Source organism: Catharus ustulatus, chromosome 2, assembly GCF_009819885.2.
Source record: "Catharus ustulatus isolate bCatUst1 chromosome 2, bCatUst1.pri.v2, whole genome shotgun sequence".
Lineage (NCBI taxonomy): Eukaryota > Metazoa > Chordata > Aves > Passeriformes > Turdidae > Catharus > Catharus ustulatus.
Genome location: NC_046222.1, coordinates 30,080,575 through 30,104,929, shown reverse-complemented (window position 1 = coordinate 30,104,929; position 24,355 = coordinate 30,080,575). Strand labels below are relative to the sequence as shown.

Genomic DNA, 24,355 nt, shown 5'->3' with positions numbered 1-24,355 from the left:
ACCACGTGGTGCTAAGCTGATTGCTAGCTGATTAGAGGTTGTATCTTTTACCAATCTCATATTTTACTTCCATTACCACAATTGTAGGTAAATGTACAGTAATTTCACGACCATAAGGCGCACCGGACTATAAGGCGCACCCCCCGGGAGTCGGTAAATTTTGCAACTTTGCAGATCAGATAAGGCGCACCGGACTATAAGGCGCACTTTTTTTTTTTTTTTTTTTTTTTTTTTTTTTTTTTTAGCGAGGCTCCGCCCCCAGCTCCCCCCGCGCGGTTGCTGGCCAAGGCCCCGCCCCAACCCGGCAGCCATTGGCCCCCGGGCCTGCCTGTATCCGCCATTCCGTGCGGCGTCCCCGGGGCCGGAAAATGCCCGCCGCCGCTCCGTGCGGTGTCCCCGGGGCCGGAAAATGCCCGCCGCCGCTCCGTGTGGCGTCCCCGGGGCCGGAGAAAGCCCTCCGCCGCTCCGTGCGGCGTCCCCAGGGCCCCGCTGCTCCAGAGTTCCCTGGTGCTCCGGGTGCCCCCATGTCGGCGGGCTTGCCCCGCGCCGCCACTGCCCTGCCTCCCATCCCTCGCTCGGCTCGGCGCACTGCGGCCCCGTCGGCCCCTATTGGGCTGTGGCCCCGCTGCCTCCAGCACCGCAGCCCCGCTGGCTGCGCCTGCCCCTATCAGCTGTGGCGCCGCTGCCCCCAGCACTGTGGTCCCGTCGGCCCCTATCGGCCTGTGGCCCCGCTGCCGCCAGCACTGCAGCCCCGCTGGTTGCGCCTGCCCCTATCAGCTGTGGCGCCGCTGCCCCCAGCACTGTGGTCCCGTCGGCCCCTATCGGCCTGTGGCCCTGCTGCCGCCAGCACCGCAGCCCCGCTGGCTGCGCCTGCCCCTATCAGCTGTGGCGCCGCTGCCCCCAGCACTGTGGTCCCGTCGGCCCCTATCAGCTGTGGCGCCGCTGCCGCCAGCACCGCAGCCTCGCTGGCTGCGCCTGCCCCTATCAGCTGTGGCGCCGCTGCCCCCAGCACTGTGGTCCCGTCGGCTCAGGCCGCTGCGCACAACAAAGTTACAAAGTAGTAACACCTCCCTGCCCGCGCTGCTCCCGGTACCTGGGGCACCCAGGGCCGCCCCCTGCCTTCCAGCCCGCACTGCTCCCCGTGCCCGGGGCTGCCCGGGGCCACGCCCCGCCTTCCAGTCCACGCTGCTCCCTGTGCCCGGAGCCGCCGGGGCCACGCCCCGCCTTCCAGTCCACGCTGCTCCCTGTGCCTGGGGCTGCCCGGGGCCACGCCCCGCCTTCCAGTCCACGCTGCTCCCTGTGCCCGGAGCCGCCGGGGGCCGTCCCCCGCCTTCCAGCCCGCACTGCTCCCCGTGCCCGGGGCTGCCCGGGGCCACGCCCCGCCTTCCAGTCCACGCTGCTCCCTGTGCCCGGAGCCGCCGGGGCCACGCCCCGCCTTCCAGCCCACGCTGCTCCCTGTGCCTGGGGCTGCCCGGGGCCACGCCCCGCCTTCCAGTCCACGCTGCTCCCCGTGCCCGGGGCTGCCCGGGGCCACGCCCCGCCTTCCAGTCCACGCTGCTCCCCGTGCCCGGGGCTGCCCGGGGCCACGGTCCGCCTTCCAGTCCACGCTGCTCCCTGTGCCTGGGGCTGCCCGGGGCCACGCCCTGCCTTCCAGTCCACGCTGCTCCCTGTGCCCGGAGCCGCCGGGGGCCGTCCCCCGCCTTCCAGCCCGCACTGCTCCCCGTGCCCGGGGCTGCCCGGGGCCACGCCCCGCCTTCCAGTCCACGCTGCTCCCTGTGCCCGGAGCCGCCGGGGCCACGCCCCGCCTTCCAGCCCACGCTGCTCCCTGTGCCTGGGGCTGCCCGGGGCCACGCCCCGCCTTCCAGTCCACGCTGCTCCCCGTGCCCGGGGCTGCCCGGGGCCACGCCCCGCCTTCCAGTCCACGCTGCTCCCCGTGCCCGGGGCTGCCCGGGGCCACGGTCCGCCTTCCAGTCCACGCTGCTCCCTGTGCCTGGGGCTGCCCGGGGCCACGCCCCGCCTTCCAGTCCACGCTGCTCCCTGTGCCCGGAGCCGCCGGGGGCCGTCCCCCGCCTTCCAGCCCGCACTGCTCCCCGTGCCCGGGGCTGCCCGGGGCCACGCCCCGCCTTCCAGTCCACGCTGCTCCCTGTGCCCGGAGCCGCCGGGGCCACGCCCCGCCTTCCAGCCCACGCTGCTCCCTGTGCCTGGGGCTGCCCGGGGCCACGCCCCGCCTTCCAGTCCACGCTGCTCCCCGTGCCCGGGGCTGCCCGGGGCCACGCCCCGCCTTCCAGTCCACGCTGCTCCCCGTGCCCGGGGCTGCCCGGGGCCACGGTCCGCCTTCCAGTCCACGCTGCTCCCTGTGCCTGGGGCTGCCCGGGGCCACGCCCCGCCTTCCAGTCCACGCTGCTCCCTGTGCCCGGAGCCGCCGGGGCCACGCCCCGCCGTCCAGCCCACGCTGCTCCCTGTGCCCGGGGCTGCCCGGGGCCACGCCCCGCCTTCCAGTCCACGCTGCTCCCCGTGCCCGGGGCTGCCCGGGGCCACGCCCCGCCTTCCAGTCCACGCTGCTCCCCGTGCCAGGGGCTGCCCGGGGCCACGCCCCGCCTTCCAGTCCACGCTGCTCCCCGTGCCCGGGGCTGCCCGGGGCCACGCCCCGCCTTCCAGTCCACGCTGCTCCCTGTGCCTGGGGCTGCCCGGGGCCACGCCCCGCCTTTCAGTCCACGCTGCTCCCTGTGCCCGGAGCCGCCGGGGGCCGTCCCCCGCCTTCCAGTACGCACTGCTCCCCGTGCCCGGGGCTGCCCGGGGCCACGCCCCGCCTTCCAGTCCACGCTGCTCCCTGTGCCCGGAGCCGCCGGGGGCCGTCCCCCGCCTTCCAGCCCGCACTGCTCCCCGTGCCCGGGGCTGCCCGGGGCCACGCCCCGCCTTCCAGTCCACGCTGCTCCCTGTGCCTGCGGCTGCCCGGGGCCACGCCCCGCCTTCCAGTCCACGCTGCTCCCTGTGCCCGGAGCCGCCGGGGGCCGTCCCCCGCCTTCCAGCCCGCACTGCTCCCTGTGCCCGGGGCTGCCCGGGGCCACGCCCCGCCTTCCAGTCCACGCTGCTCCCTGTGCCCGGAGCCGCCGGGGCCACGCCCCGCCTTCCAGCCCGCGCTGCTCCCCATGCCTGGGGCTGCCCGGGGCCGCCCTCTGCCTTCCAGTCCACGCTGCTCCCTGTGCCTGGGACTGCCCGTGGCTGCCCCACCATGGCTACTCGGCGCTCCCGCGGCGCCGCCCCCCCTCGCGGCTCTCACTTCCGGGGTGGAAAATTTTGCAACTTTGTAGATCAGATAAGGCGCACCGGACTATAAGGCGCACTTCCGGGTTTAGGGAAAAATTTTAGTCATAAGGGTGCGCCTTATAGTCGTGAAATTACTGTACTTCTATCAGAGAAGTACTTGGCTGCAGGGAGTCTCATAAAGTCGTGAAATTAGGTTAGCTTGACAGGCTCTGCTTCATATAAGTCCATTCTCACTGATATAGCGGCCTAATATTTTATTGGAAATTTTAACAAATTCATAAAATTAAATACAGATGTCATCTCACAAAACCTTTGAAGTTGTGCTAACACTCCAGATTTTCATTTGAGACCTTCTCCACTATTTCAAGACCTTATAAACAAAGCTTTGATTTTTTATCCAAGCACTTAAAAACTCATGAGTGTGAATTACCTTGAATTGGTTGTTTTAAATGTCAGTCTAAAATCATGGTTGTTTGTGCTGGAGAGCGTAACATTATTAAATGAGCGGAAAACTACTTTTTCTACTTCCCCCCAAGAAGGCAGGCCTAAAACATTTATTGATTAGTTCACTTCTTCTACTTCAATACACAACAGTCTACAGAATTAAGACCCCCAGCTCTATCATGCCGATTAATTCATTACTTCAATTTTTTCATCAACTCTTTTGTAATTTCTCTCATAATTCTTTCAATAATACTGTCCATAAGAGTTCACAAAGTCAGTATGCTCCTCCTCAGTTCTGTTCCTCAAATCACATCTGTTGCACTGTACACACAAAAGACACACAAAAGTCTTATGTCCATCAGCAACATGCCAAAGATTGTTGTCTGTTATTGACTGTTTCTGACACATTTACCTTGCACACATTTTTAAGGACTGTTTCCTTATAAAGCCAGGCTTATGCAATCATCCTCTTTGCTAGCCTCTCCCCATCACAACTTTGTGTATTTCAGAAACCAGAGGAGAGAGGGAGGTCTCAGAGATCACCTGTTTGTACACCCTTCAGGACAACTGGCTGCTGGGTCTGGGAGATGGTCTTTCTTCAGAATCTTACAGGCAGAAACAAGTTCCCATCCCTGACCTCTTTACTTGAGTTTCTAAAAGTGATCAGACTGAGAACTGCTCGAAAGAGGAAAAGCCAGACTGCAAAGAAATACAAGTAGTGAAGTGAGACCAACCATAAAGCAATCTGATCGGAAGGTGTCCCTTTGTCCCTCTGTTCTGTTTGTCTCAAGTCAGTGAGGAACTCAGATGCTCCCTTTCATGTATTCCCACTCTTTTACTCACATCACCTACAGTTTCTACACGGAGCTCTGTGCTCTTAATTAAAACAGCCCTACTTTCATGACTCGGTTTCCTTCTGCATTACCATTTCCTTTCTGAGGCTTCTCCCTCTCTTTATTCCTTTTCACTGACTCACTCAGATGTTGAAGGTGAAGGAGGGAGGAACTGGACACCTTAATACATATTTGGTATGTGTGAGGTATGTATGCAGAGTGGAGGTCTCACTTTTTCACGCTCCAAGTGTGTAGACCACACTTGCCATTACAGACCTCACTTCACACACCTACAGATCTGTGGCGGGGTAAGTAAGGCAAAAAATGCAGGGGATGTTCACTGCTTGCTCCAGCTGCTTTACTCCTCTCCTGTCAGCCTCCTACCCTGCTCCCACTCTGCTGAATCTAAAGTGGCTGGATTAGGAGTGGGTGGTCTTTGGCCCCATCTCTCCTGCCACGGGTACTATTCGCCTTCGCACTTAGCATAGATCATCCAGTGAGAAAGCAACATATGAAGTATATATTCCTGCCTCTGGCAGGACACTGACCATTCCTTGTGAAGGGGAGCCCAGCAAACCAGGTACCTGGCTTTGGCAGATCACATCTGACCCAGAGATTGAATGGTTAAGAGCACTGCCTTTCCCAGTCTGTATGGTCAGTGACTGATGCTTGGTGCACCAGCCTAGCTGTCACTCGGACTGCTTCTTGCAAAACTGCCAGACCAAAACCACAGGGAGGGGACTTCAGCTGACAGCTGGGGTTATCATGGTGAGGAATTCTCACACATGGCACTCTCAGTGAGAGTGACACATGGCACTCTCAGGAGTTAAAGGAAAGTGGTGATGGGGGAAACATGTAGGAGTGTACTAATGACACGTAGAAGACCTGAGGGCCTCTGGCAGAGTAAGCCTAAAGCAGTGGGTCCAACCTGACTCAGAAAGACAACCACTGCAGGGTTTATATCCTAAGCACAGGATCACAGGATAACTGGGTTGGAAGGTGCCTCCTGAGGTGCGAACTCCAGTCCAAAGCAGAGCCAGCTATGAGGTTATACCAGATTACTCAGGGCTTTATCCAGTCTGGTCCTGAAAACCACAAAGAATTGATACTGAACAACCTCTCTGGGAAACCCCTTACAGTGCTTGACACTTCACACAGTCAAAGTTTTTCCTGACACTCAGTGTTAGCAACTCTAGTTTCTCTTCTCTCACAGTACAAAAGTACTATTAGTTTGTAATGCCTTAGAATATTTTCCCACTACTTTACATCACATTCACAAAACATGTTTGCTGCAGGCTTATGTGCAAAGACATGAGAGAAATAAAAGAAATCATGGGGAAAGACAGCAATCTTGAGCTTAACAGGCTTGAGCTTTCTATTAGTTTAAATCTGTTCTAGGAATTAAGAGAAACCTTGCCACACTAACCAGAACAGCCAGTGTTAGGAGATGTCTAAGCTGCAGTCAAAGGTCCACTTACAATGCATTCTAGACACCTATGCAGACCTAAAAACCTAAACTTGGCTAACTCCATTACTGACAACAATCCAGCTGACCTTTGGCATTTAGTTGGTTGGCACTCAAATATCTACAAGTTTCTAGTTGGATTTTACAGCCTTAACTGTCCAGCAACCTCACTGAAAATTCTCCTGTACACTTCCCTGAATCTGAGACCCAGCTACAAGAGAGTTGCTAGGCAGCTCTCTAGGAACTACAATGGTGTATTACCAATACACAGACATGACTTGTAGCCACGACCAGAGAAGGAAGTCACCTCCAGTTCTCATTGTGTAACTTGTTAACATGCCATGTTACACAAAGCACATGTATGACATTGAGATGTGACTGTGCAGAAGGTGATCGGATATCAGGTTAGCCTTTTAAGATCACTTTTCAGCTTTTTTCATACCTTAGGAAATCAGAATGTGATCATTGTCATTCTGTAAAATTTAAAGATGTTCTATGACTCGGTTTCAAATTATCACATATAGGGCTGCTCTGTTATGACCCTCTCAATTTCTTTTCCCCAGGGAGAAATAACCAGAAAATTCATATTTAGGAAAGCAAATGTGAAGTTGCACATCACTTAACAACTGCAAACTATGACATCTAACTAGATCATAGTAAAACATCCCTGCGGGAGATGAAGAAATCATGTGGCTTGCTTAAAATTAGAATGGAAAAAGGCCCGCAGCAAGCTCAGGGCACAATCCTGCACTGGCCCTTGTGTGGTGAATAAACTAAATGTGACTGATTATGAGCTTTCTATCACTAATTGAAACCTCTTGAATTCGGAGTTCAAAATCTGCTCCATGCAAATTCCAAGGTAAAACCAATACAAGCATAGCACTCCTTTATCTAGGACCTACCTGGTCTTGGAAACGCAATACAGAGCATGTATACTGAACTAATTCTGAAAAAATCTAACCAGATATTCTTGGAAGAGAGAACACAAAGCTCTGCTCACGCTAGGATGTTAGTTTCCAACCACATCCTAGAGCTCAGACCTAGTACTTCAAAGCACTGATTTCCCAAAATATGTCTGAAGAATCCTCTCAATAACTTCAGGAAGGCTGGAGCCAAAAATCTAGGCTGCCAAGTAAGAATTGCACTGACAGAATTCCTTAGGTGGAGTAGTCCAAATAAAACTCAAGGATCCCACTTTCACTAAATCCAGCCTCTAGGACTGACAAGACAATAAGCCTCACCTAAAGCAAAGCAGTGTAAAAGTTTCACACGAAGCAGGCATCAGGCAGTATTACTACACTCATATCTGCCTCCCACAGAGACCAGAATCATAGCTGTGCAATCCCCCTTAGCACACGCCTTCATTAACACCAGGGCAAGAAAAACTCCTTAACTGTATAAATAGGTCCCTAAAGTCCACTGAGCTATCACCATCAAGAATGATCGCACATCACACCAGCCAAGAATCACTATCATACAAGAAGTCAAACATCTGTGCCATTAAAGTCTGTATTGAAGGACTGCAGTTTGCAGGCAAAGTGAATTTCATTATCTCATTGACATAGCATAGATACTATTTTCTGTTTTCATCTATGCCCACACAACTGTATGACATTTATATATATGTTATATATATATAAACATAAATATAATCTTATATTACAATGTCACGTGCAACAGCTCAGTTATACGAGGGGTTTTTTTTTGCAACACAGATTCCAAGTCACAGATCATAAAAACGCTGCCATGCACAGGAACAAACACCTGTAGTTTGTATTACAGCTTAACCACATTTTGAGTGGTGAGTGGATGTTACCAAATGCATGATTGTTCTTTATTTCAATAGCATTGTGGGAAGAGAGACCAAGAATTAACGCTGCCAGCTCAGACACACATCAATAAAAGGCGTATCAATAACTACCCAGCTAACAGAATAATGATGTCCTCAGCAGTGTGAGCGTGCAGAGAATAGGGGCAAGGCAGGAGATGGAGGCAACACACGTCCTGACATGCTGTAGAGACAGTGATCCAGGTGAGCTTGAAGAATCTCAAGGGAAATATTGCAGTGATCTTTGCCATGTAGACATGTAAGAGATTTCTCTAGGTCATAAGGACATTTGAGACCGCTAAGAGACATAGGCTAGATACGGGAATTAATTCCCAAAGCAGCAATTGGATTATGTAGTTTAAAGTTTGCTGCTGCAAAAGTAGATGGTTCCCTGCAAGTACTCACAAAGGGCTTTCCTACCGAGACCAGAAGTGCCACAGCACCATGCTTTGACATCATAGTCCCTCAGATTTACTCTGGGGTGACACAGTCCCTCCATCTGGGGAGGTGGTGCAATTCTGATGTCTTCAGAGATCTTTTCCCACAGATGCCTGCATGCTCTTGGGAGGGACTGAGTGGACCAGCTTGGGAGAGAGACGTACTGCCAAATAAACTCTGTTTTGCCCTCAGAGATTCTTTTGACATATTGAATTATGTATCCCCATACAGCTGATAGAGCTGTACCTGTGGTTTGCACAGAAAAAAAAATTTCCTGAAGGGAAGAAAGTGTGCCCAGAATGCTGTGTTTACCTGTAGATACCTGTGCTTAAAAATCAAGGGACCTCTTGGTATCTGCATGTGTGTAGGAGGGGATAGCTGGGTTACATAGCCTGAAGGCTAGGGATCTTTTGGTTAAAAATGTGCATGGTGTGGCCCAATGGAAGGATGCGATCCCTCCCCGTGTCCCCTCGCAATGGCTCTGAGAGAGCGAAGGGATTCAGTTCTTTTTGCTCTTCTCCATTGAAGTCTACGCAGGGGGAAGGGGGAGACAAGAAGACGTGCAGATCATGCAACGTTATGCATCCTCGGCTAACAATAAACCCTTGCCGAGCAAAGGAGGCAGCCGCTGGCAGCCCGATCCCGGTTCGGAAAGCACGGCACGGCACGGCACGGCTCGGCACGGCACGGCCCGCACCCACCCCCTTCTCTGGAGGCGCCGCACTGACCCACATGTTCGGCGACCTTTTGTCACGGGTGTCACGGGTAACACGGGCAGACGACCCCCCGGCCGCGGGCACGTCCCGCCGCCAGCACCTAGGCCAGCGGCTCCGCGGAGCCCCGCCGCGCCGCGGGAGACCGAGGTGGGGAAGGGTCGCACGCAGCGAATGGCGCTGCACGGCCAGCCGGGAGGGCTGCGGGGGGCGACCCGCCACCCGCCGTGCCGGGGGCTGCCGTGCCGTGCCCGGGCGGGGGCCGCGGCTGCCCAAGCATCTTCTGGCGCCGTCCCCGCCAACGCCTTACCCACGGTGCGGGATCCGATGCAGCCCATCACTTCGGCGGGGCTCCGGGAAGAGGCGGCAGCCTCAGCAGCGAGTAGGCGTAGAAGGCAGGGAGCGGCAGAGGTCGGAAAGGAGCCGGTCCCCTCAGCGGGAAACGCCGGGGTGGTCTAGCGGGGACCGCCGCGGGGTCATGGTCAGGTAGGAGCGCGAGGTGCCCCCGCCGGGGCGAGGCGGGCGGGCGGGCGGGGAGCCCGCGGGCCAGGCTGTCATCTGCCCCCACCGCGCCTCCGCGCTTTGTTCCGCGCCCCGCGCGGCTCCCCGTCCGCCGCCGCGTCCCCGCCGGTGCCGCCGCCGAGCCCCCGCTGCCCGCCCGCCCCCCGCTCCCGGCTCCCCGACGGGGGGCGGGCTGAGATTGGGTAAACAGCTCGGCCCGGCAGCGCCGCGCCGATTGGCTGCCGCCCTGCGCGGCCCGGGGAGGGGAGGCAGCGCCGGGCGGGCCGGGCCGCCCCTCGGCCCGCGGGAAGGGCGGGACGGGCCGGCGGCGGGGCGGAAGCGAGGGACCCCGGCGGGCGGGCGGGCAGGACGGGACAGGTGCGGGATGCGCGCGGAGCGGGGGGCGGCGTGGGGCCCCTCCCGCCCGCCGGGGGAGCGGGGCGGGGCGGGCACAGGTGAGCGGCGGGCGGTGCCGTAGGCCGGGAGCGGAGGGGAGAGGCGGGTGGGCAGCGGGCGCGTCCCCGTAAGAGTAAAAAGCAAGTGGGAAGGGGGGGAGGTGGGTGAGTAGTGGGCGCATCTCCGTAAGAAAAAGCAGTAACGGCGAGGGGCGCTGGGGGGATAGATAGATAGATAGATGGATGGGGGCGGGGCGGGGCGGGGCGGGCGCGGTTTCCCGGTAACTACACTTGCGGACCGCCTCAGTTACCGGCAGCCACCCAGCGGCCGCGCCGCGCCTGCCCGGGTCCCGTCGCAGCCCTACCCGCGGGGACTGCGGGAGCTGCCGGGGGCTGGCGGCCCGCGGAGCCGCCCCAGCTGCGAGCCGGCGGGAGCAGGGTGGTTCTCCGCGGTCCGATTTACCCCCAGGGCGGGCCGCGCGGCTCAGGCGTGCGGCCTCTGCCCCTGGCCCCGCATAGCCGTGCAGGAAGCAAGCCCAGCCTTGAGGATGATCGCTGAGGCCTCTCCCACGTCCTTCTCGCTAACACGGCAGTGAGGAGGGATCTCTGCAGATGGAGAAGGTGTGGTTAGGTTAGCTCCCTTCACAGCCCAAATTCTTCTCACCTGATGGCACCAGCAACAGGCAGTGTCCTCCTGGCCTGCTTCCCCGGCACCGCGGACTCTCTCGAGTCTCGTTCTTCAACCTCCACTCTCTGAAATGCTCACAGTTTCTCCCTGGCCCTTTATTCCTCCTTCGCCCAGAAATTCTCTCTGATCTCACCAGCATCCTTCCACCCATCTCTAGTAGTGGCAAATTGAATTTTGCTGATCTCATACGAGCCATTTTGATCTCATCCTCGTGCTTGGAAAATTCAGTTTTTGTCAGCATTGCTGAGAAGTCACTCAAGACAGCTGATCAGTCTTCATTAACACCATTACCAAAGAATAGGTAAGTTCTTTCATTTTTCCATTCACAACTTAGAGTCAGCATAAAGAGAAAAATAAGGGGAAAAAAATGGACTTCAGACAGAACATATTTTGCCTGACCCTTTGAAATAATAAGCAGGAAGTCTACTCAGATAAAGTCAATTTACAAAATAAAATCTACATAGGAAAGACAAATGCAGAAAAAAACCCACTCCCAAACACTCCTTGAATATATGCAGCTGTTTTATCTGTTTCCTTCTTCATGATATTGAAGGTATTACTATGTATGGTGAACATGACCATGCTGAAGTGTGAGAGATCACAGTCCCCTCCTCTCTGGTGCCCGAGCCCAGTTTCCTCTGCTGCTACAATGCTTATCACTGAGTACAACGCATTAGATCTCTGCTGAGGATGAAGTTTTTCCACACTCAGAATTCCTTCCCTACTTCACTCTTTCTACCTCCCCCATATATTTCCAAACCTATCAGTTTTCATCTCATTTTTCTGAATGACTTGCTAAAGATACTTTTCCCAACATGTCTACAGTCTTCTAACATAGGTTGTAAAAATACTGGGAAACAATAGGTCTGGCAGTGTGTTAACCAGAGGTGTTTCACCATCTCTAAAAAGCAGATCTCTAGGGCTAAAAATGCAAGGGGGAACAGTGGTGGTACATTAAGACACAAGTCCTGTTTTGGATAAGTACAGTAGTTTCACGAATACAAGCCGCACGGATTATAAGCCGCACCCCCGGTGCCTCGACAATGTTGCTGTCTTTGTCAATAGATAAGCCGCACCCCGAATATTAGCCGCACTTTCGTTCGTCGCGAGAATCCGTGCGCAGCTTTCACAAATTGGCCAATTAGTAACAGGATCGCGGCATAGCGGGCTTTACTGGCTCGGGGCGGGGCCAGGAAGGCTCGGCCCGCTCATGGTTGCCGACGGGGCCGGGTGGCCCAGCTCAGCGCCACGGCTCGGCGGGGCTGGCCGGGTGGTGCTGCCGCCGCCACCGGGCTCGCTGGCCCCCCTCTCCCGTCAGCACCGCCCCGCTGCCGCGTTCGCTCGCCCGGCTGGCAGGGCTGCCGCAGCCGGGCTCGCCGCCCGCCCCGCTGCCGCTTTCGCTCGCCCCGCGCCGCGCCTCGCGAGCGCCGCGCCCGCCCCGCGGCGCTTTCGCGAGCGGCGCTTCGGCGAGCGGCGCTTCGGCTCGCCGCGCGGCCCTTCGGCTCGCCGAGCGGCGCTTCGGCGAGCGGCGCTTCGGCTCGCCGAGCGGCGCTTCGGCGAGCGCCGCTTCGGCTCGCCGCGCGGCGCTTCGGCGAGCGGCGCTTCGGCTCGCCGAGCGGCGCTGCGGCGAGCGCCGCTTCGGCTCGCCGCGCGGCGCTTCGGCGAGCGGCGCTTCGGCTCGCCGCGCGGCCCTTCGGCTCGCCGAGCGGCGCTTCGGCGAGCGGCGCTTCGGCTCGCCGCGCGGCCCTTCGGCTCGCCGAGCGGCGCTTCGGCGAGCGGCGCTTCGGCGAGCGGCGCTTCGGCTCGCCGAGCGGCGCTTCGGCGAGCGGCACTTCGGCTCGCCGCGCGGCGCTTCGGCGAGCGCCGCTTCGGCTCGCCGCGCGGCCCTTCGGCGAGCGCCGCTTCGGCTCGCCGAGCGCCGCTTCGGCGAGCGCCGCTTCGGCTCGCCGCGCGGCGCTTTCGCGAGCGCCGCTTTCGCTCGCCCCGCCGGCAGGGCTGCCGCCGCCGCCACCAGGCTCGCCGGCCGCCCCCTCCCGTCTGCACCGCCGCCGCGTTTCCTCGCCCTGGCCGGCACTGCAGGCCCCCGCACCGCCGGGCTCCCCCACGCTGCTGGCCCCCATTTTGCTGGGCTTCCCCCGCTGCCAGGCAGCCCCACCCGCCGGCCTTCCTGCTTCTGCCATGCTCCCCTGCACTGCTAGCCCCAGTTCTCCCGGGCTCCCCCGCCCTGCTGGCTCAGGCTCTGCCGCCCTCCCTGCCCCGCCCTGCTGGCTCAGGCTCTGCCGCCCGCCCCCCACACTGCCGGCCCCGCCTCTGCCAGGCTTTCCCACCTCTGCCGGGGCCGGCTGGGCTCCAGCTTGGCTTGGGGCTGCCGCGGGCTCTCACTTCCGTGTTGGCAGCTTTTAGAATTTTGTTAATAGATTAGCCGCCCCGGAATATTAGCCGCACTTCCGGGTTTCCACCAAAATTTTGGTCAAATTGGTGCGGCTTGTATTCGTGAAATTACTGTATTTTGTAAGTTGGTCACTGCTCAGCCAGCCGTTGTCACCCACAGTCTCCTGTGGACTGACCGATCAGGACAGCTGTCCTCAGCAGTTTCACCAAACCCCACCAAACAGCATTTGCACCTCACCCTGGCCTAAGAAGATGTATTACTGACACAGCTGTGGGCAATTTCTTTTCTTCTGTTCAGAGAGTCTGGTTTCATTTTAATCCCCTTCTCCCTCTCACCCACCAAATCTAAATCTGTTCCTCTGTGAACCTTCTTTCTGCACTGAGTGAACTGTGCTGTGGTTTCCTTTTCAGTGAAGATTTCAGACAAGTCACATTGACTGTTATTTCTTTATTCCCCTGAGCTTGTCTATCACTTTATCTCAAGCTCAAAGTAATATCCCAAGTCCTAGCAAATGCACATTTGGCTTTCCTTTCGTTAAGATACGATATCATCTACATCAACCTGCTCTGACTTCTGCCTCAGGGTGTGATTCCACAGGCAGGTAAGCAAGTCCTAGCACTTACCCTGCCTGAAAAGCTGCTTTCCAGTTCTTAATGGCTTTGTCTGCTGCTGCTTTATTGAGGTGGTAGTTTACACAGGATCTGGCAAGCACCCATGCTGCTGCCAGACATGCACAGCAGAAAAAAAAACTGGGAAGAAGGATTATACCCAAGTGTCCATTCATTCACTCCACAGAACTATTGGTCTGTCTTGTGGCTGTCTCACATGTTCTGATGCCACCAGCTCCCTCATTTTTTTAATTTGAAATCAATACCACTTAGCTGCTGGAAGCAATACCTGTCCTGGCACCTACAACCATGCTTCATCTCTCATTTCTAGTAATAGTTAGTTTTAGGAAAGGATAGACTCTTCACCGTCTTTTGGTTCTTAATCACGCCTTTATTTATTATGTTTACACAATGTTGTATGTTATTTATATTTACATAAATCTCCATATTTAAAGTCAATTTCATTCTTTTTAGAAGTTGAGAAGATTTTGTTAAGACAACTTTCACCCAGTTGCTCAGCTCTTCTGTACAATAGGTTCTATGCAATAGGGAATTCATTATCAGTGAACAGTTTCTAGTTTTTATCAAGCCAATAACAAACTTTCTAAAATCAGTTAAAATGTTTATCATATATTACCATAAGAAAAGTAGGTATTTTACATTATGAAGAAATACGTGGTTTAATAAGAATATGATTTCATAAGAATTGTCTAATAGGAGGGGAGTGACAGGACTGCATCTCTTAACAAGGGACTGAAACAGAGAGTAAATCTGACTGTCCCCCACAGTTTCTGTCCTTGCTCTTCCTGAGCAAGGAAGCTGAGGTAAATGACAGAACATGAACGGTTTTGTTTTCTTTAAAATGTCCTTTCTGACAGGATCTGGATATTTTCTCTGAGCACTGCAGGTACTTTCTTAAATAATGAGGGTACAATTTCATGTAGCAAATTGTGCACAGAATTTGTTTGATAAGTGCTGATATAAACGCTGGTCTGAAAGATCTTTATAAATGTGAGGTTTCCTACAGGTTTGGGAGAGGGAGCTATTTAAATATCTAGAGAGAAGCATGGATAGATCTTTTACATACCTAGGCATCTCAGAAGGAAGGAGCAGTAGGAAACAGCCCCTTGCAACCTCCTAATTTATTTGTATGTTGGGTGAAGTTATGTGCCCCTCTGTTTATTGCAGATGTGAAAACTTCCCTTTCCACAGCGTTTGAGGGGCGTGCTGGCAAAAGGGAAGGAATGTTTGACCTGTTGTGTTTTGTAGGTCGCTGCCATTAGTAACATCTGTTTGCAAAACAGAGCTTCAGTGCTGCCCAAACTAGGTCAAGGATGCTGCTGGAGGAAGTGCAATATAAAGATCACTTGATTAAAGATCCCCTTTCTTCTTCCTCCATTCCTGCAGTTTTGCCATGAATGCAACAGAGGAACTGAGATGCCATAATCAATAAGCGTGTGCTCCTAGGTGAACATCACCTGTTTCTGGGGTTGTATGCCAAGGTGAATTGGGAACAGACAAGGATCCATGCCTCAAATGGATCCCCATGGACTGCACACGGAGTGGTCACTGTAGGTCTGGGCAGGGATGGGTGGGGAGGAAAACATGATTCTAGCAAATCTAAAGGTAGTCACCTTGTGACTGAGTCATGAGCCTGATAGAGAGCTGATAACAGCACAGAGTAAAGCAGTTTTAGAACTAGTCTAGTTCTTAGCAACTTGTTCTAAACCTAGCCTGAAGCTTCCATCATAACCCTGAAGACCAGCTTATGCTGTAAATTGTTAACTGTTCGTGTTTTAAGAGACAGCTGTTCAACAGTGTTCATCTTTTGTATAAGCCATTGATGAATCTATTAAACCTGTTTTACCAGATGTTCCCTATATCTCTGTATAAATATAAAGATCTTATAAATTATAAATACTGGAACAGCATCTTCCGAAGAAACTGCTTATAAAATACAAAGCTATTGTCACTGTCTTACCTGCTGAGCAAATTTATTCTTTTCATCAATTAATTATTACAGATGCAGCAGATTATATCACAGTAGGTAGTGTGCCCCTGTCATCTTCCTTAGCTACCACTAAAACCAGCTAAAATTAAAAGAAAAACACAATATAAATCCTGACAACTAATGTCCCACTTTCAAATAAACATTGCTGAGCACCAAATAATGCAAATCGTCTTCCTTTTGTCTATTCTGTCCTCAGGTGTCATTGACAACCATGTCTATTGTCCCAAGGAAAAACTGGAAAATTAATGTCCACCTTTTCCTTCTCCAATCCTTTTTGAAATCTCTATGTAATATCTTGTGACCACCTACTATCACAGAAGACATGGAGAAACTTCCTACATGCTTCTTGTAAGATGTGTCTTCAGCTGTGGAGAATGCAGACGCCTATGAAGTTCATAAGTAGGAGATGTTTACAAAAATAGTATCTGTATCAGATCTATAGAGGCAGGAATCATCCTCCAGGTATGATTGCTCCACTGCTGGCCTTCTGCCACTGGCAGTTTGGATTCCCCAGTAAAAGCTACTTCTGGCAGAGATCTCAGTAATTGCTTCATAGAAGTAATGTACTAGATGCTGTAAGAGTTAATTCTACATCAAGCTGTATTAGCTACTGATAGGATTTTTGTGTGGACCAAAAAGGAAATGAGGTAGCAAAATGACTCATGCAGTTCGTCTTTCTTCAGAGCTCCTTTGCTGCAGAAAACAAACAGAAGGGTTTCTTATGATGTTTTAAAGAATGAAATAAGCAGTGTCAATGTAGTTCTGATCATGAAAGTGGTGCAACTTACCTCACGTAAGTGAAAGGCTGGGTCCTTTCAAGCTGGGAAAATATTTGAGATGGTGTGAATCAATTGAAGGGACAACAGGTGGAGAGAGGTAAGATATGTTTGTATTACATATTGTGATATAAGCTCATACTTACCTACACTCACACCCCAGGAAACTTGATCTTGTTCTTCCTGTACCCAGAGACCATAAAAAAACTTTAGGGGAGCATATTAGTTCAGTGCTGAGATCGAACTAATCAATCCTCAGTAGTGCATTTATCGAAAATTCTTCCTAGGTATTTTGTCCCATATTGCTGAAGAGACATAATGGTGAGCACCAAAATATTTTCTTCATGATGAATTCTCAAATTGGCCTATATTGCCACAGTAGGGACACATGCTTGGAACATCGTGGCATCATCTTTTGGAACCTGAACATTTGACAAGAGTGTCCCAAATTAAGGACAATCTTACTCAGAGGAATTAAATTGTTTGACATTCTCCAGATACCTTAAAAATAGATTTATTTCAACACAAGATGAAATTTTAAAATATTTTTCTGAAGCAAAGTAGAATTTCTACAGGGGGGAGGTATGTCTTCCCAACACATAAAGCGCTGGCAAGGAGTGGGCCACCTGTAACTTAACAACAGACAGGACTCACATGTGTGCTTTGCTGCAAGATCACTGTTGTGTGACCTTGCTTAATTTGGCAGTATTTTGTTAAAATGCAATCAGCTTTCTGTGTGACACCAATACAAGTATTGGTACAGAAATAAACGTTCAATAGTCAAGCGTTCACCATTCTTTTCTCACCTTACCTTGATATTTGCCTTCCTTTAGTTGTTCTTAAGAATTTATGGCTCCATGGTTTTTCAGAGCAGTACTGGTTTGCAGGTTTTTAGCGAGTGTAATATTCTCTCAGCATTTTCATCCCTGTTTGGTTTTTATCCAGAGTCATGCAGAAGTGTCATGCTGAGTTCTAGATATATTAAGATCTCATTTTTGTACAGTTCCCATTTCAAGACTTTATAAAGGACATAGGAAAGGAATTTGCCATCTGGAGCTGTGGTGGTGCAGCTTTCTCTGCTAGCATCTCCCCCATGCCTTTGTAGCACAGTGACCTACTGCATGTGACCATGCATCACCTGCCTCCTGAGCAGGAGACCCAGCACTCTCTGGAGCTGCAGCTTAGCACCAAAGAATTAGCAAGTCTAGGCTGCCTCCTCTGTCACAAACTTCACCCACTCAGCAACACCCTCCTGGCAAGTATCTTTCATAAATCCATTCTGCATCCTCATATGTCCTTACCCTGTGTCTGAGCCAGCTAAATGCCTGCTCCCACAGAGTGAGATTGGAGGCAGGCTGGGCCATGCTCTGAAATCCCAGTTTCTTCTGCCATGGCCTTGGGCTTTATCAGCAGCAAAAGAAATGGGAAGATCAGTGGGTTCAGATAAGGGACTCTTTCCCACTCCCTCCCTCCTGGGAAGGGCTCAGCAGATGCCAATGAGTGAGGAGTTAAAAAGAAAGGAAGCTCCAGGAGTATAAAAAAGGAATTTGTTCAACCTCTGGCAGTGACACTGAGAATGTGAAGGTTCCTCATCATGAGGTACGTAGTGACAAGAGGGGAGGTCTGAAGAGGAGACACGCCCAATTACATAAATGTGAGATATATATTAGGGTGAAAATATCTTTGGTGCAGTCTGAATCTTATTTTGCTTTTTTTTAAGCATTTACTTCATCCTCTACTGAATGTCTCATTTCCCAGCAGTGAAGCATACAGCAGCTCCTTCTCCTAAATGTCAGTTGAATCTATACTAGTGGTGTTGCTCAAACTGCATTTTTAAAAATAATCTGCAAGCAGTTAATGTGCTTTTTAAATTCCCAGTGTTATGTAAAAAGGCACAATATTTTTAGCCTTACAAAATATCAGTTGTCATCTCCTCACTCTCTCCCTTTGATATATTGGAGATGGGGGCCTAGAAGCTCAGAGAAACTATGAATACTAACTGTTTTAAAAATAAGGTGGGGAGGTCTTTTTCTGCTGTGTGGTCTTGTAGTTCTACAGATCTTAATAAAAACACACAAAAATACCCCAAACCTTAAAAGCAAGTCTGAATAAAGAAAAATAGTTCTTATTTTAAAAGCTATTGGTTCTGTCCCCACTGCCAAATTTTAATGTCTGGAATAATGACAGTATTATGTATCCTGAAGCAAAATACCGACTTAAACTGTTCACTCGTGCACTGACAGAATGGCCCTCCTATTTAAAAAAATCTCCAGAAATTACTCTCTAGCATAGAGCACACAGCTGTTGTGAGTAGGCTCTGGCAGATCAACATTGACTCAAACTATTTTTGGAATCAAGTCAGGCCTGCTGCTGTTTCTGGAAGATGTGAATACATCTACCTTCTCTGCTCTGCTGTGCTGCAGTCTGTAAGGAATATGGTGGGATCCAGGATGCTTCCCTCTGTGCTTATTTGGAGATGACCTTTCCATTCCCATCTGTTTACAAGTTTTCTGAGGACTAACGTTTTTACCTGCTGGCAACCACCTTGATAAGCACATTTGGACCTTGCTGCTGTGTTCTCCACTGAAATTTGAGGAACAGGGTCTCAGAAGAGGCTGCCTCTCTGCTTTTTCTTCTTACTGTCTTGCAACACTTGGGATCCTGATGGCACTTCTGGCTAGGAGGCCATCACCTACCAGAAGCAGCTCAGGAAAGAGCACCCCATCCTCAGATTTGTTGGGATCGTACCTGATTCTTGCATTCTTGCAATTGAAGAAATGGTTACTAGAAAATCTTGGAATAATAATGCTTATTGTTACACCCACGGTCTGTGCAGGTGCTATGTATGAATACTGGGCTAAGGCAAAGCCTCTTAGCTTTTATCTGCTCTCACAGAAGGCTGCTTTTCCTTTCTATCTCCCCAAAATTTGTTTTAATCCACAATAGGTAAGATAACATCATATTTTCATATTTACCACTTCTTCCCCAGTTTACTGTTAGCTGGAAGAAAGAGTTGAAACGGTTGTAGATGAGGAGAGTTCAATTCTCATGGTCCCTGGAGTCACATAAATAATTGCTATGTTTAGGAGAGTGGAATTCTTCAGGCACAAAGTATGTAACTTGAAATTCCATTCGTTGCTTGGAGGTGCAGGAATTTGGAGAACAACAGTTTCTGAGTCAAAGGCAAACACAAGTGGAGACTCTGGTATAATCTGCTAAGACAGCAAAGCAGGATGCAGCATACTGTAGGCTTCTCATCAGTGTAGACTGAAAGACAAAATGAATTCTGAATCTAATGAGGGAGTCATTCCAGCCTCAAAACCAAGCCAAGGGCCTGAGAATTTGCAACATTAAAGAGTAAAAAAAGTCTACAGTTCAGTGTCCCTCTAATCTTGACTGCAAGCTAAGGTCATTAAGTTGAATTTAGGCTTTTGGCACCCAAGGGCTGATACCTGTCTGCAGTGATATCATCTAAAAACTTAGAGGCAATAAACAGTATGAACCAGATCTTCATCATATTCTTCACAGATGAACTGTACCCTCTACCTTTCCCAGTCTCCTTCCTCAAGAAGACTCACTGGCAGTGTGTAGTCTAGCCCCTGTGGAATGACTCCTTCTGAAACTGCAGAGGGAGTGGATACAGACAGTATCCCATATGTGCATTTAAATTTGGACCTCTCTGCAGATTTCCTCTTTCTTGGATTAGGACAAAATAGGAGTTGTTTACTGCATTGGAGACATGCAGGCTGTCCAATGTGTCCAAAGCAAGTGACAAGTGGAACTAAGGCAGCTCCTTCCCTTTCAGGGTGTTCTGTCTGAGGTTGCAGTGTCTGTCTGTACAGACTGGATGTATTATGTGGCTCTTGCACTGTTTCAAATCTGACACACTCTTACACAAATCCACAATATTTTCTCTCTTACTTTGAAACCAAATGTAGCCCTCTTTTTTTACCAGATCTCATTTTTTTATATTATTAATGATAGAGGCTTGATGACCACCTTGGGAGGACAGAGTTTTTGGAAGGCATGGCCACAAAGGCTAAATAAACAGGAAGCAAAAAGATTAGTGCTGGTAGGACTCAGTAATCCTCATGGCATTGAACACTGTGTACCAAGGTGCTGGAAAGAGAGCTGTTGGTGGGAAGCCCAGGAAAAGCAACACTGAAATAGCTTTGTAAACATCCCGTTCATTTCCTTTGGCAGCAGCAAGTCTAGCACTGTCTCTGAAACCATCAGTCACGCTGCAGAAAATGGTTTGATAGGGCTCTTCTCATAACCTGAGCCTATTTTCATTAGCAGCTTGGTGAGATTCTGCTAGCTTAGTTTCCAGGCATCTTTCACTACTTGCTGCTCCCAACCTTTAGCCAGCACTGTCACAGACATTACCTGGGACTCAAGAATCCCAGGGAAGAAGTATATGTGCAGATGAAGCCTAAACAAAGGTGACCTTCATGTAGATGGCATCTGGCCAAATGCATGTCTGAAGTGGTTTATTGGGAAACTGAAGGGTTTTGGGTGAGGTTAAAGGTTCCATATGACTTTTTCATGAGCCATGAAAGCAAAGGGTCAGGTTTCCAAGTACCATGGTCATCATATTGACCTCCACCAAGGCAAGTGAGGAATGCTTTCAGTGAAGGAAATGCACCTCTACCAGAGTATGTGCAGATTTTCAATGTCTCAGTAACAATTTTTGAGGACCTCTCCTGCCTTTTGAGTGATAAGTGTGGCTGCTGATCTCTCAAAATCACTTGGATTAGCTACAAAACACTGGCAATGGTGGCCTGTAACCCCTAGTACCCTATCCTTCAGTCAGTGCCTTTCATACGGTGCTCAATCACTTTGCTAGATACAGAAGAAACTTAGCACAGGTTTTTATAAGGCCTCTTACACCTTATATTTTCAACCCACTGAAAATCATACTCTGCTTGAAAAACAGCTCTCTCCCATAAGTTGTCACTTGTGACAGACTCCTAGCTGCCACTGGAAGGACAGTAGCTCCACCGCAGAGCTCTGATAATTTTCCTGAAAACCCCATGAAAGTCAAAGATTTTTGTCTGGTCATCCTTTTATTCATGCCATCAGTAAATTAATTGCAAAGGTACTAGTAGCCATATGCACTAAACCTGGGAACTGCAGGAAACTTCATATAGCCCCACATCTTTTGCTTTTGGATAACTGGAAGGCAAGGGCTTGAGGGGCTGCACCTCCTAAAGCTGTACTCAAATGGTGTTTTACTTGCATCTCATGGATAACATTTGCCTTTTTTTTTTCTTTTTTTTTTGCAAGCAGGCTGTTGGACCATATGCCTGTATTGTCTGTTTGGTTGGTCTGTTGCTTTGCTCCAGGGCCTTGGTTCTGTGATCATCTACACTGTGTACATACTAGGTTTTGCCAGGACTCCAGTCTGGAGTTAAATAATTACTTGGTTTTATGAGAGGCTGGTTTGCTCAGGATCCACACCCTGTAGATGATGCAGGCATGGACTATACCAGGCTTCATTCTTCCTGATCAGAGCAATCTGCTTGTGTATTCCTAATGTGCTAATGTGTGAGCTCCTAATGTGCTCTCAAGTCTAGCATGCCCTGGCATATGCATGGCACATGTTTGTAGGCACACTACAAGACACAGAGTTAGCAGTCTCCAAAGCCTGTCCCTGTTTATTTGGCTACCTCAGTTCTTATGCAAGAAAATAGTAGGACTGAGGCAAACGTGTCATGTGGGGACTGAAGTGACCAAGATCCTGCCCCAGGTTAATTTTACTGGGACTGTAGCTTGGCCTCTCTCTCCCTCCAGTACCAAGCAGCTGCACCAGATCTTTCCGTGGGAAGCTGCAACAGAAGTTCTACTGTATCACATTGGAGGAGACTCAGCATGAGATCAAGAGAGCTGAGAACCTGCTTTTGTGTCTCAGCTTTGTCACTGGGAAGATGGGGGGGAAAGAATCTTTTTCCCAGGAAGCAATACCCTCCCCCTGACACAGACACACACTAGAATTATTCCTGGGACTTTTGTCTAAATTCACCAGGATGCAACACCCAGAAGTACCTACTCTGATTAAATTTGTTGTAGGAAGGAGCATGGCTTGTTTGTGCTGTGCTTACAGCTCTACATAAGTGAAGAAAGGAGACTTCTACCATGGGAGCATGGTACTTGAGTGGAAAGAGGCTCACAGCACACACAGAACTCTTTAATTAGCAACCTGACACATGTGTTTCTTTGACAGTTCTGACAAGAAGTAATATTTGCCACAGAACAGCAAAATACGTCACTGCTTGTCTTGCTGGTGGCAAGGGGTGGGGCATGCAGTTGAGGAAATGGTAAGGATGCCTTGGAATGTGGAAATGGCAGCTTTCCGAGGAGCAGAATGGGCTCTGGCGGCCGTCCATGCTCAGCCATACACATGGGCATGCCCCAGCAGCCATCTCACAGTTTTCCAGAATTGCAGAACAGGTCATACAGCACCTGAGGGAAGAGATATCCACTGGGACAACCTGCTTCCATCCCTCGTTCTTAGGGCACAGAGCCCAGCAGCAGAGAGCAGGAGGTGTGGGAGGGCTGTGTGAAGGGAAGAAAGCCTGCCAGTGAGCCATGGAATTGCAGGCCACTGCCTGCTGAGAAGCAGCAGGAAATTTTGGTGGAAGGAGATAAGAAAACAACAGTGGTAACTTATCTGGGAGCTGTACCTCCTGTCCTGTGAGGTTCCAAACCTCTGAATTCTTCAGAGAGAAACCTGGCTCACTGACTCCAGCACTGCCCCAGAGCCCCTCTCATGGCTCTGTATAGGAAAGACCTGCCAGCTTTGCTGAAAATGGAGCTTCTTCCATGGACAGGAACTACCCCAGTCCCCTGTTCTCTTGGCTGCTCTGATGGGCAGTCATATCCTGACATGACCAAGGTCATACCACAGGGATACTTTGCTCCCTCTTATGTGTATATGGCTGGTTTGCCCCACTTAAAAAGTGTTTTCATGATGCAGGGTTTCAAGGGTTTGGGGTTTGTGGTTTGTTTTTTTTAATGTTTACAGCTTGTGGCCTATTCTAGTGTTTTAGTCAGGACAATCTAACTGTATGTGTGGGTGGAATGCCTTTTGAAGTATGCACATATGTGCATGTGTACCATGCCATACCTTCGCAGTGGGATTTGAGCACCTACAGTGGCCCTTGTCACAGATCACAGACGCTCTCTGTGAACAGCTGCTGAACAGCTTCCCTTCTTGGGGACACACTTCTGATGCGTGCTTTGCACAGCGGACTCAGGTTTGGAGAGAACCTGCAGAGAGATGCTATAGCTGTTTGTCCTGGGTAGCTGGTCATTCTGGGATGTCTCCAGAACTCATGACCTTTGCAAATAGCGTTCCTGACTGCCAGTTGCACAGAGGCAAGGAGATGATGAGGCTTGTAAGGACTACTGTCTCATGAGGCTCTGGTGTCCCCAGCACAGCTCTCTGTGTGTGGCACCCAGCTGTCAACATGCAGCCTGCAATGGCATTAAGGCACTCCAACTTGAAAGTGCTGTTTGGTCCGAAAAAAGACAGCTCTGCACACGTCATGGCCTCCACAAGGCATGTGAGCAGCAGCTTGACAGGGGACAATCTGGGCCAAATGTTGTCTTTCACACAGAGAACACCCTGCTCAAGGGAGGGAGCAAGGAACACACCAGGAGAGGTGGGAGCCGTGGGAGCACAGCAGATCCTAGGAGACCTCTCATCAGGGTGAATCACATAGATTTGTTCAGCTTGGAAAAGAACTCTAAGATCACAGAGTCCAAGGGTAACATCTGTTGGCCCATGTGGATGCAGGCAGTTTGCTGCAGGTGGCCCTGCCCTGGACAGTGCAGGCCTAACTACTTGGCCTGGAGACCAAAGCAGATCCATTATATATTCCCAACCCTTCTAGCTGGCCCAGATGTAGCATTTAATACAGCATGAGGAAAGCTGATTAAGTAACAATTTAACATTAATCAATAAAACGTGGTTAGACTAAGCAGAAATTTTGTG

The 24,355-nt window shown here is 51.3% G+C and overlaps 2 protein-coding genes across 4 annotated transcripts in view; one reads left to right on the top strand and one right to left on the bottom strand.

Moving 5' to 3' along the window:
• FAM131B (family with sequence similarity 131 member B) overlaps positions 1-9,468 on the bottom strand; it is a 36,420-nt gene extending 26,952 nt beyond the window's left edge. For both annotated transcript variants that reach the window (XM_033053551.2, XM_033053552.2), the window contains exon 1: positions 9,299-9,468. In XM_033053551.2, coding sequence (XP_032909442.1) covers positions 9,299-9,326 — 28 coding nt within the window. In that variant the 5' untranslated portion in view covers positions 9,327-9,468. The remainder of the gene's footprint in view (positions 1-9,298) is intronic.
• Positions 9,469-9,849: 381 nt separating this feature from the next.
• Positions 9,850-24,355, top strand: part of ZYX (zyxin) — a 29,772-nt gene continuing 15,266 nt past the window's right edge. The window contains exon 1 of one of the 2 annotated variants that reach the window (XM_042780124.1): positions 9,850-9,867. The gene's annotated coding sequence lies outside the window, so the exon portion shown is untranslated. Of the gene's footprint in view, positions 9,868-10,304; positions 10,874-24,355 lie in introns of those variants that run through there. The other variant, XM_042780122.1, reaches the window with a different exon arrangement.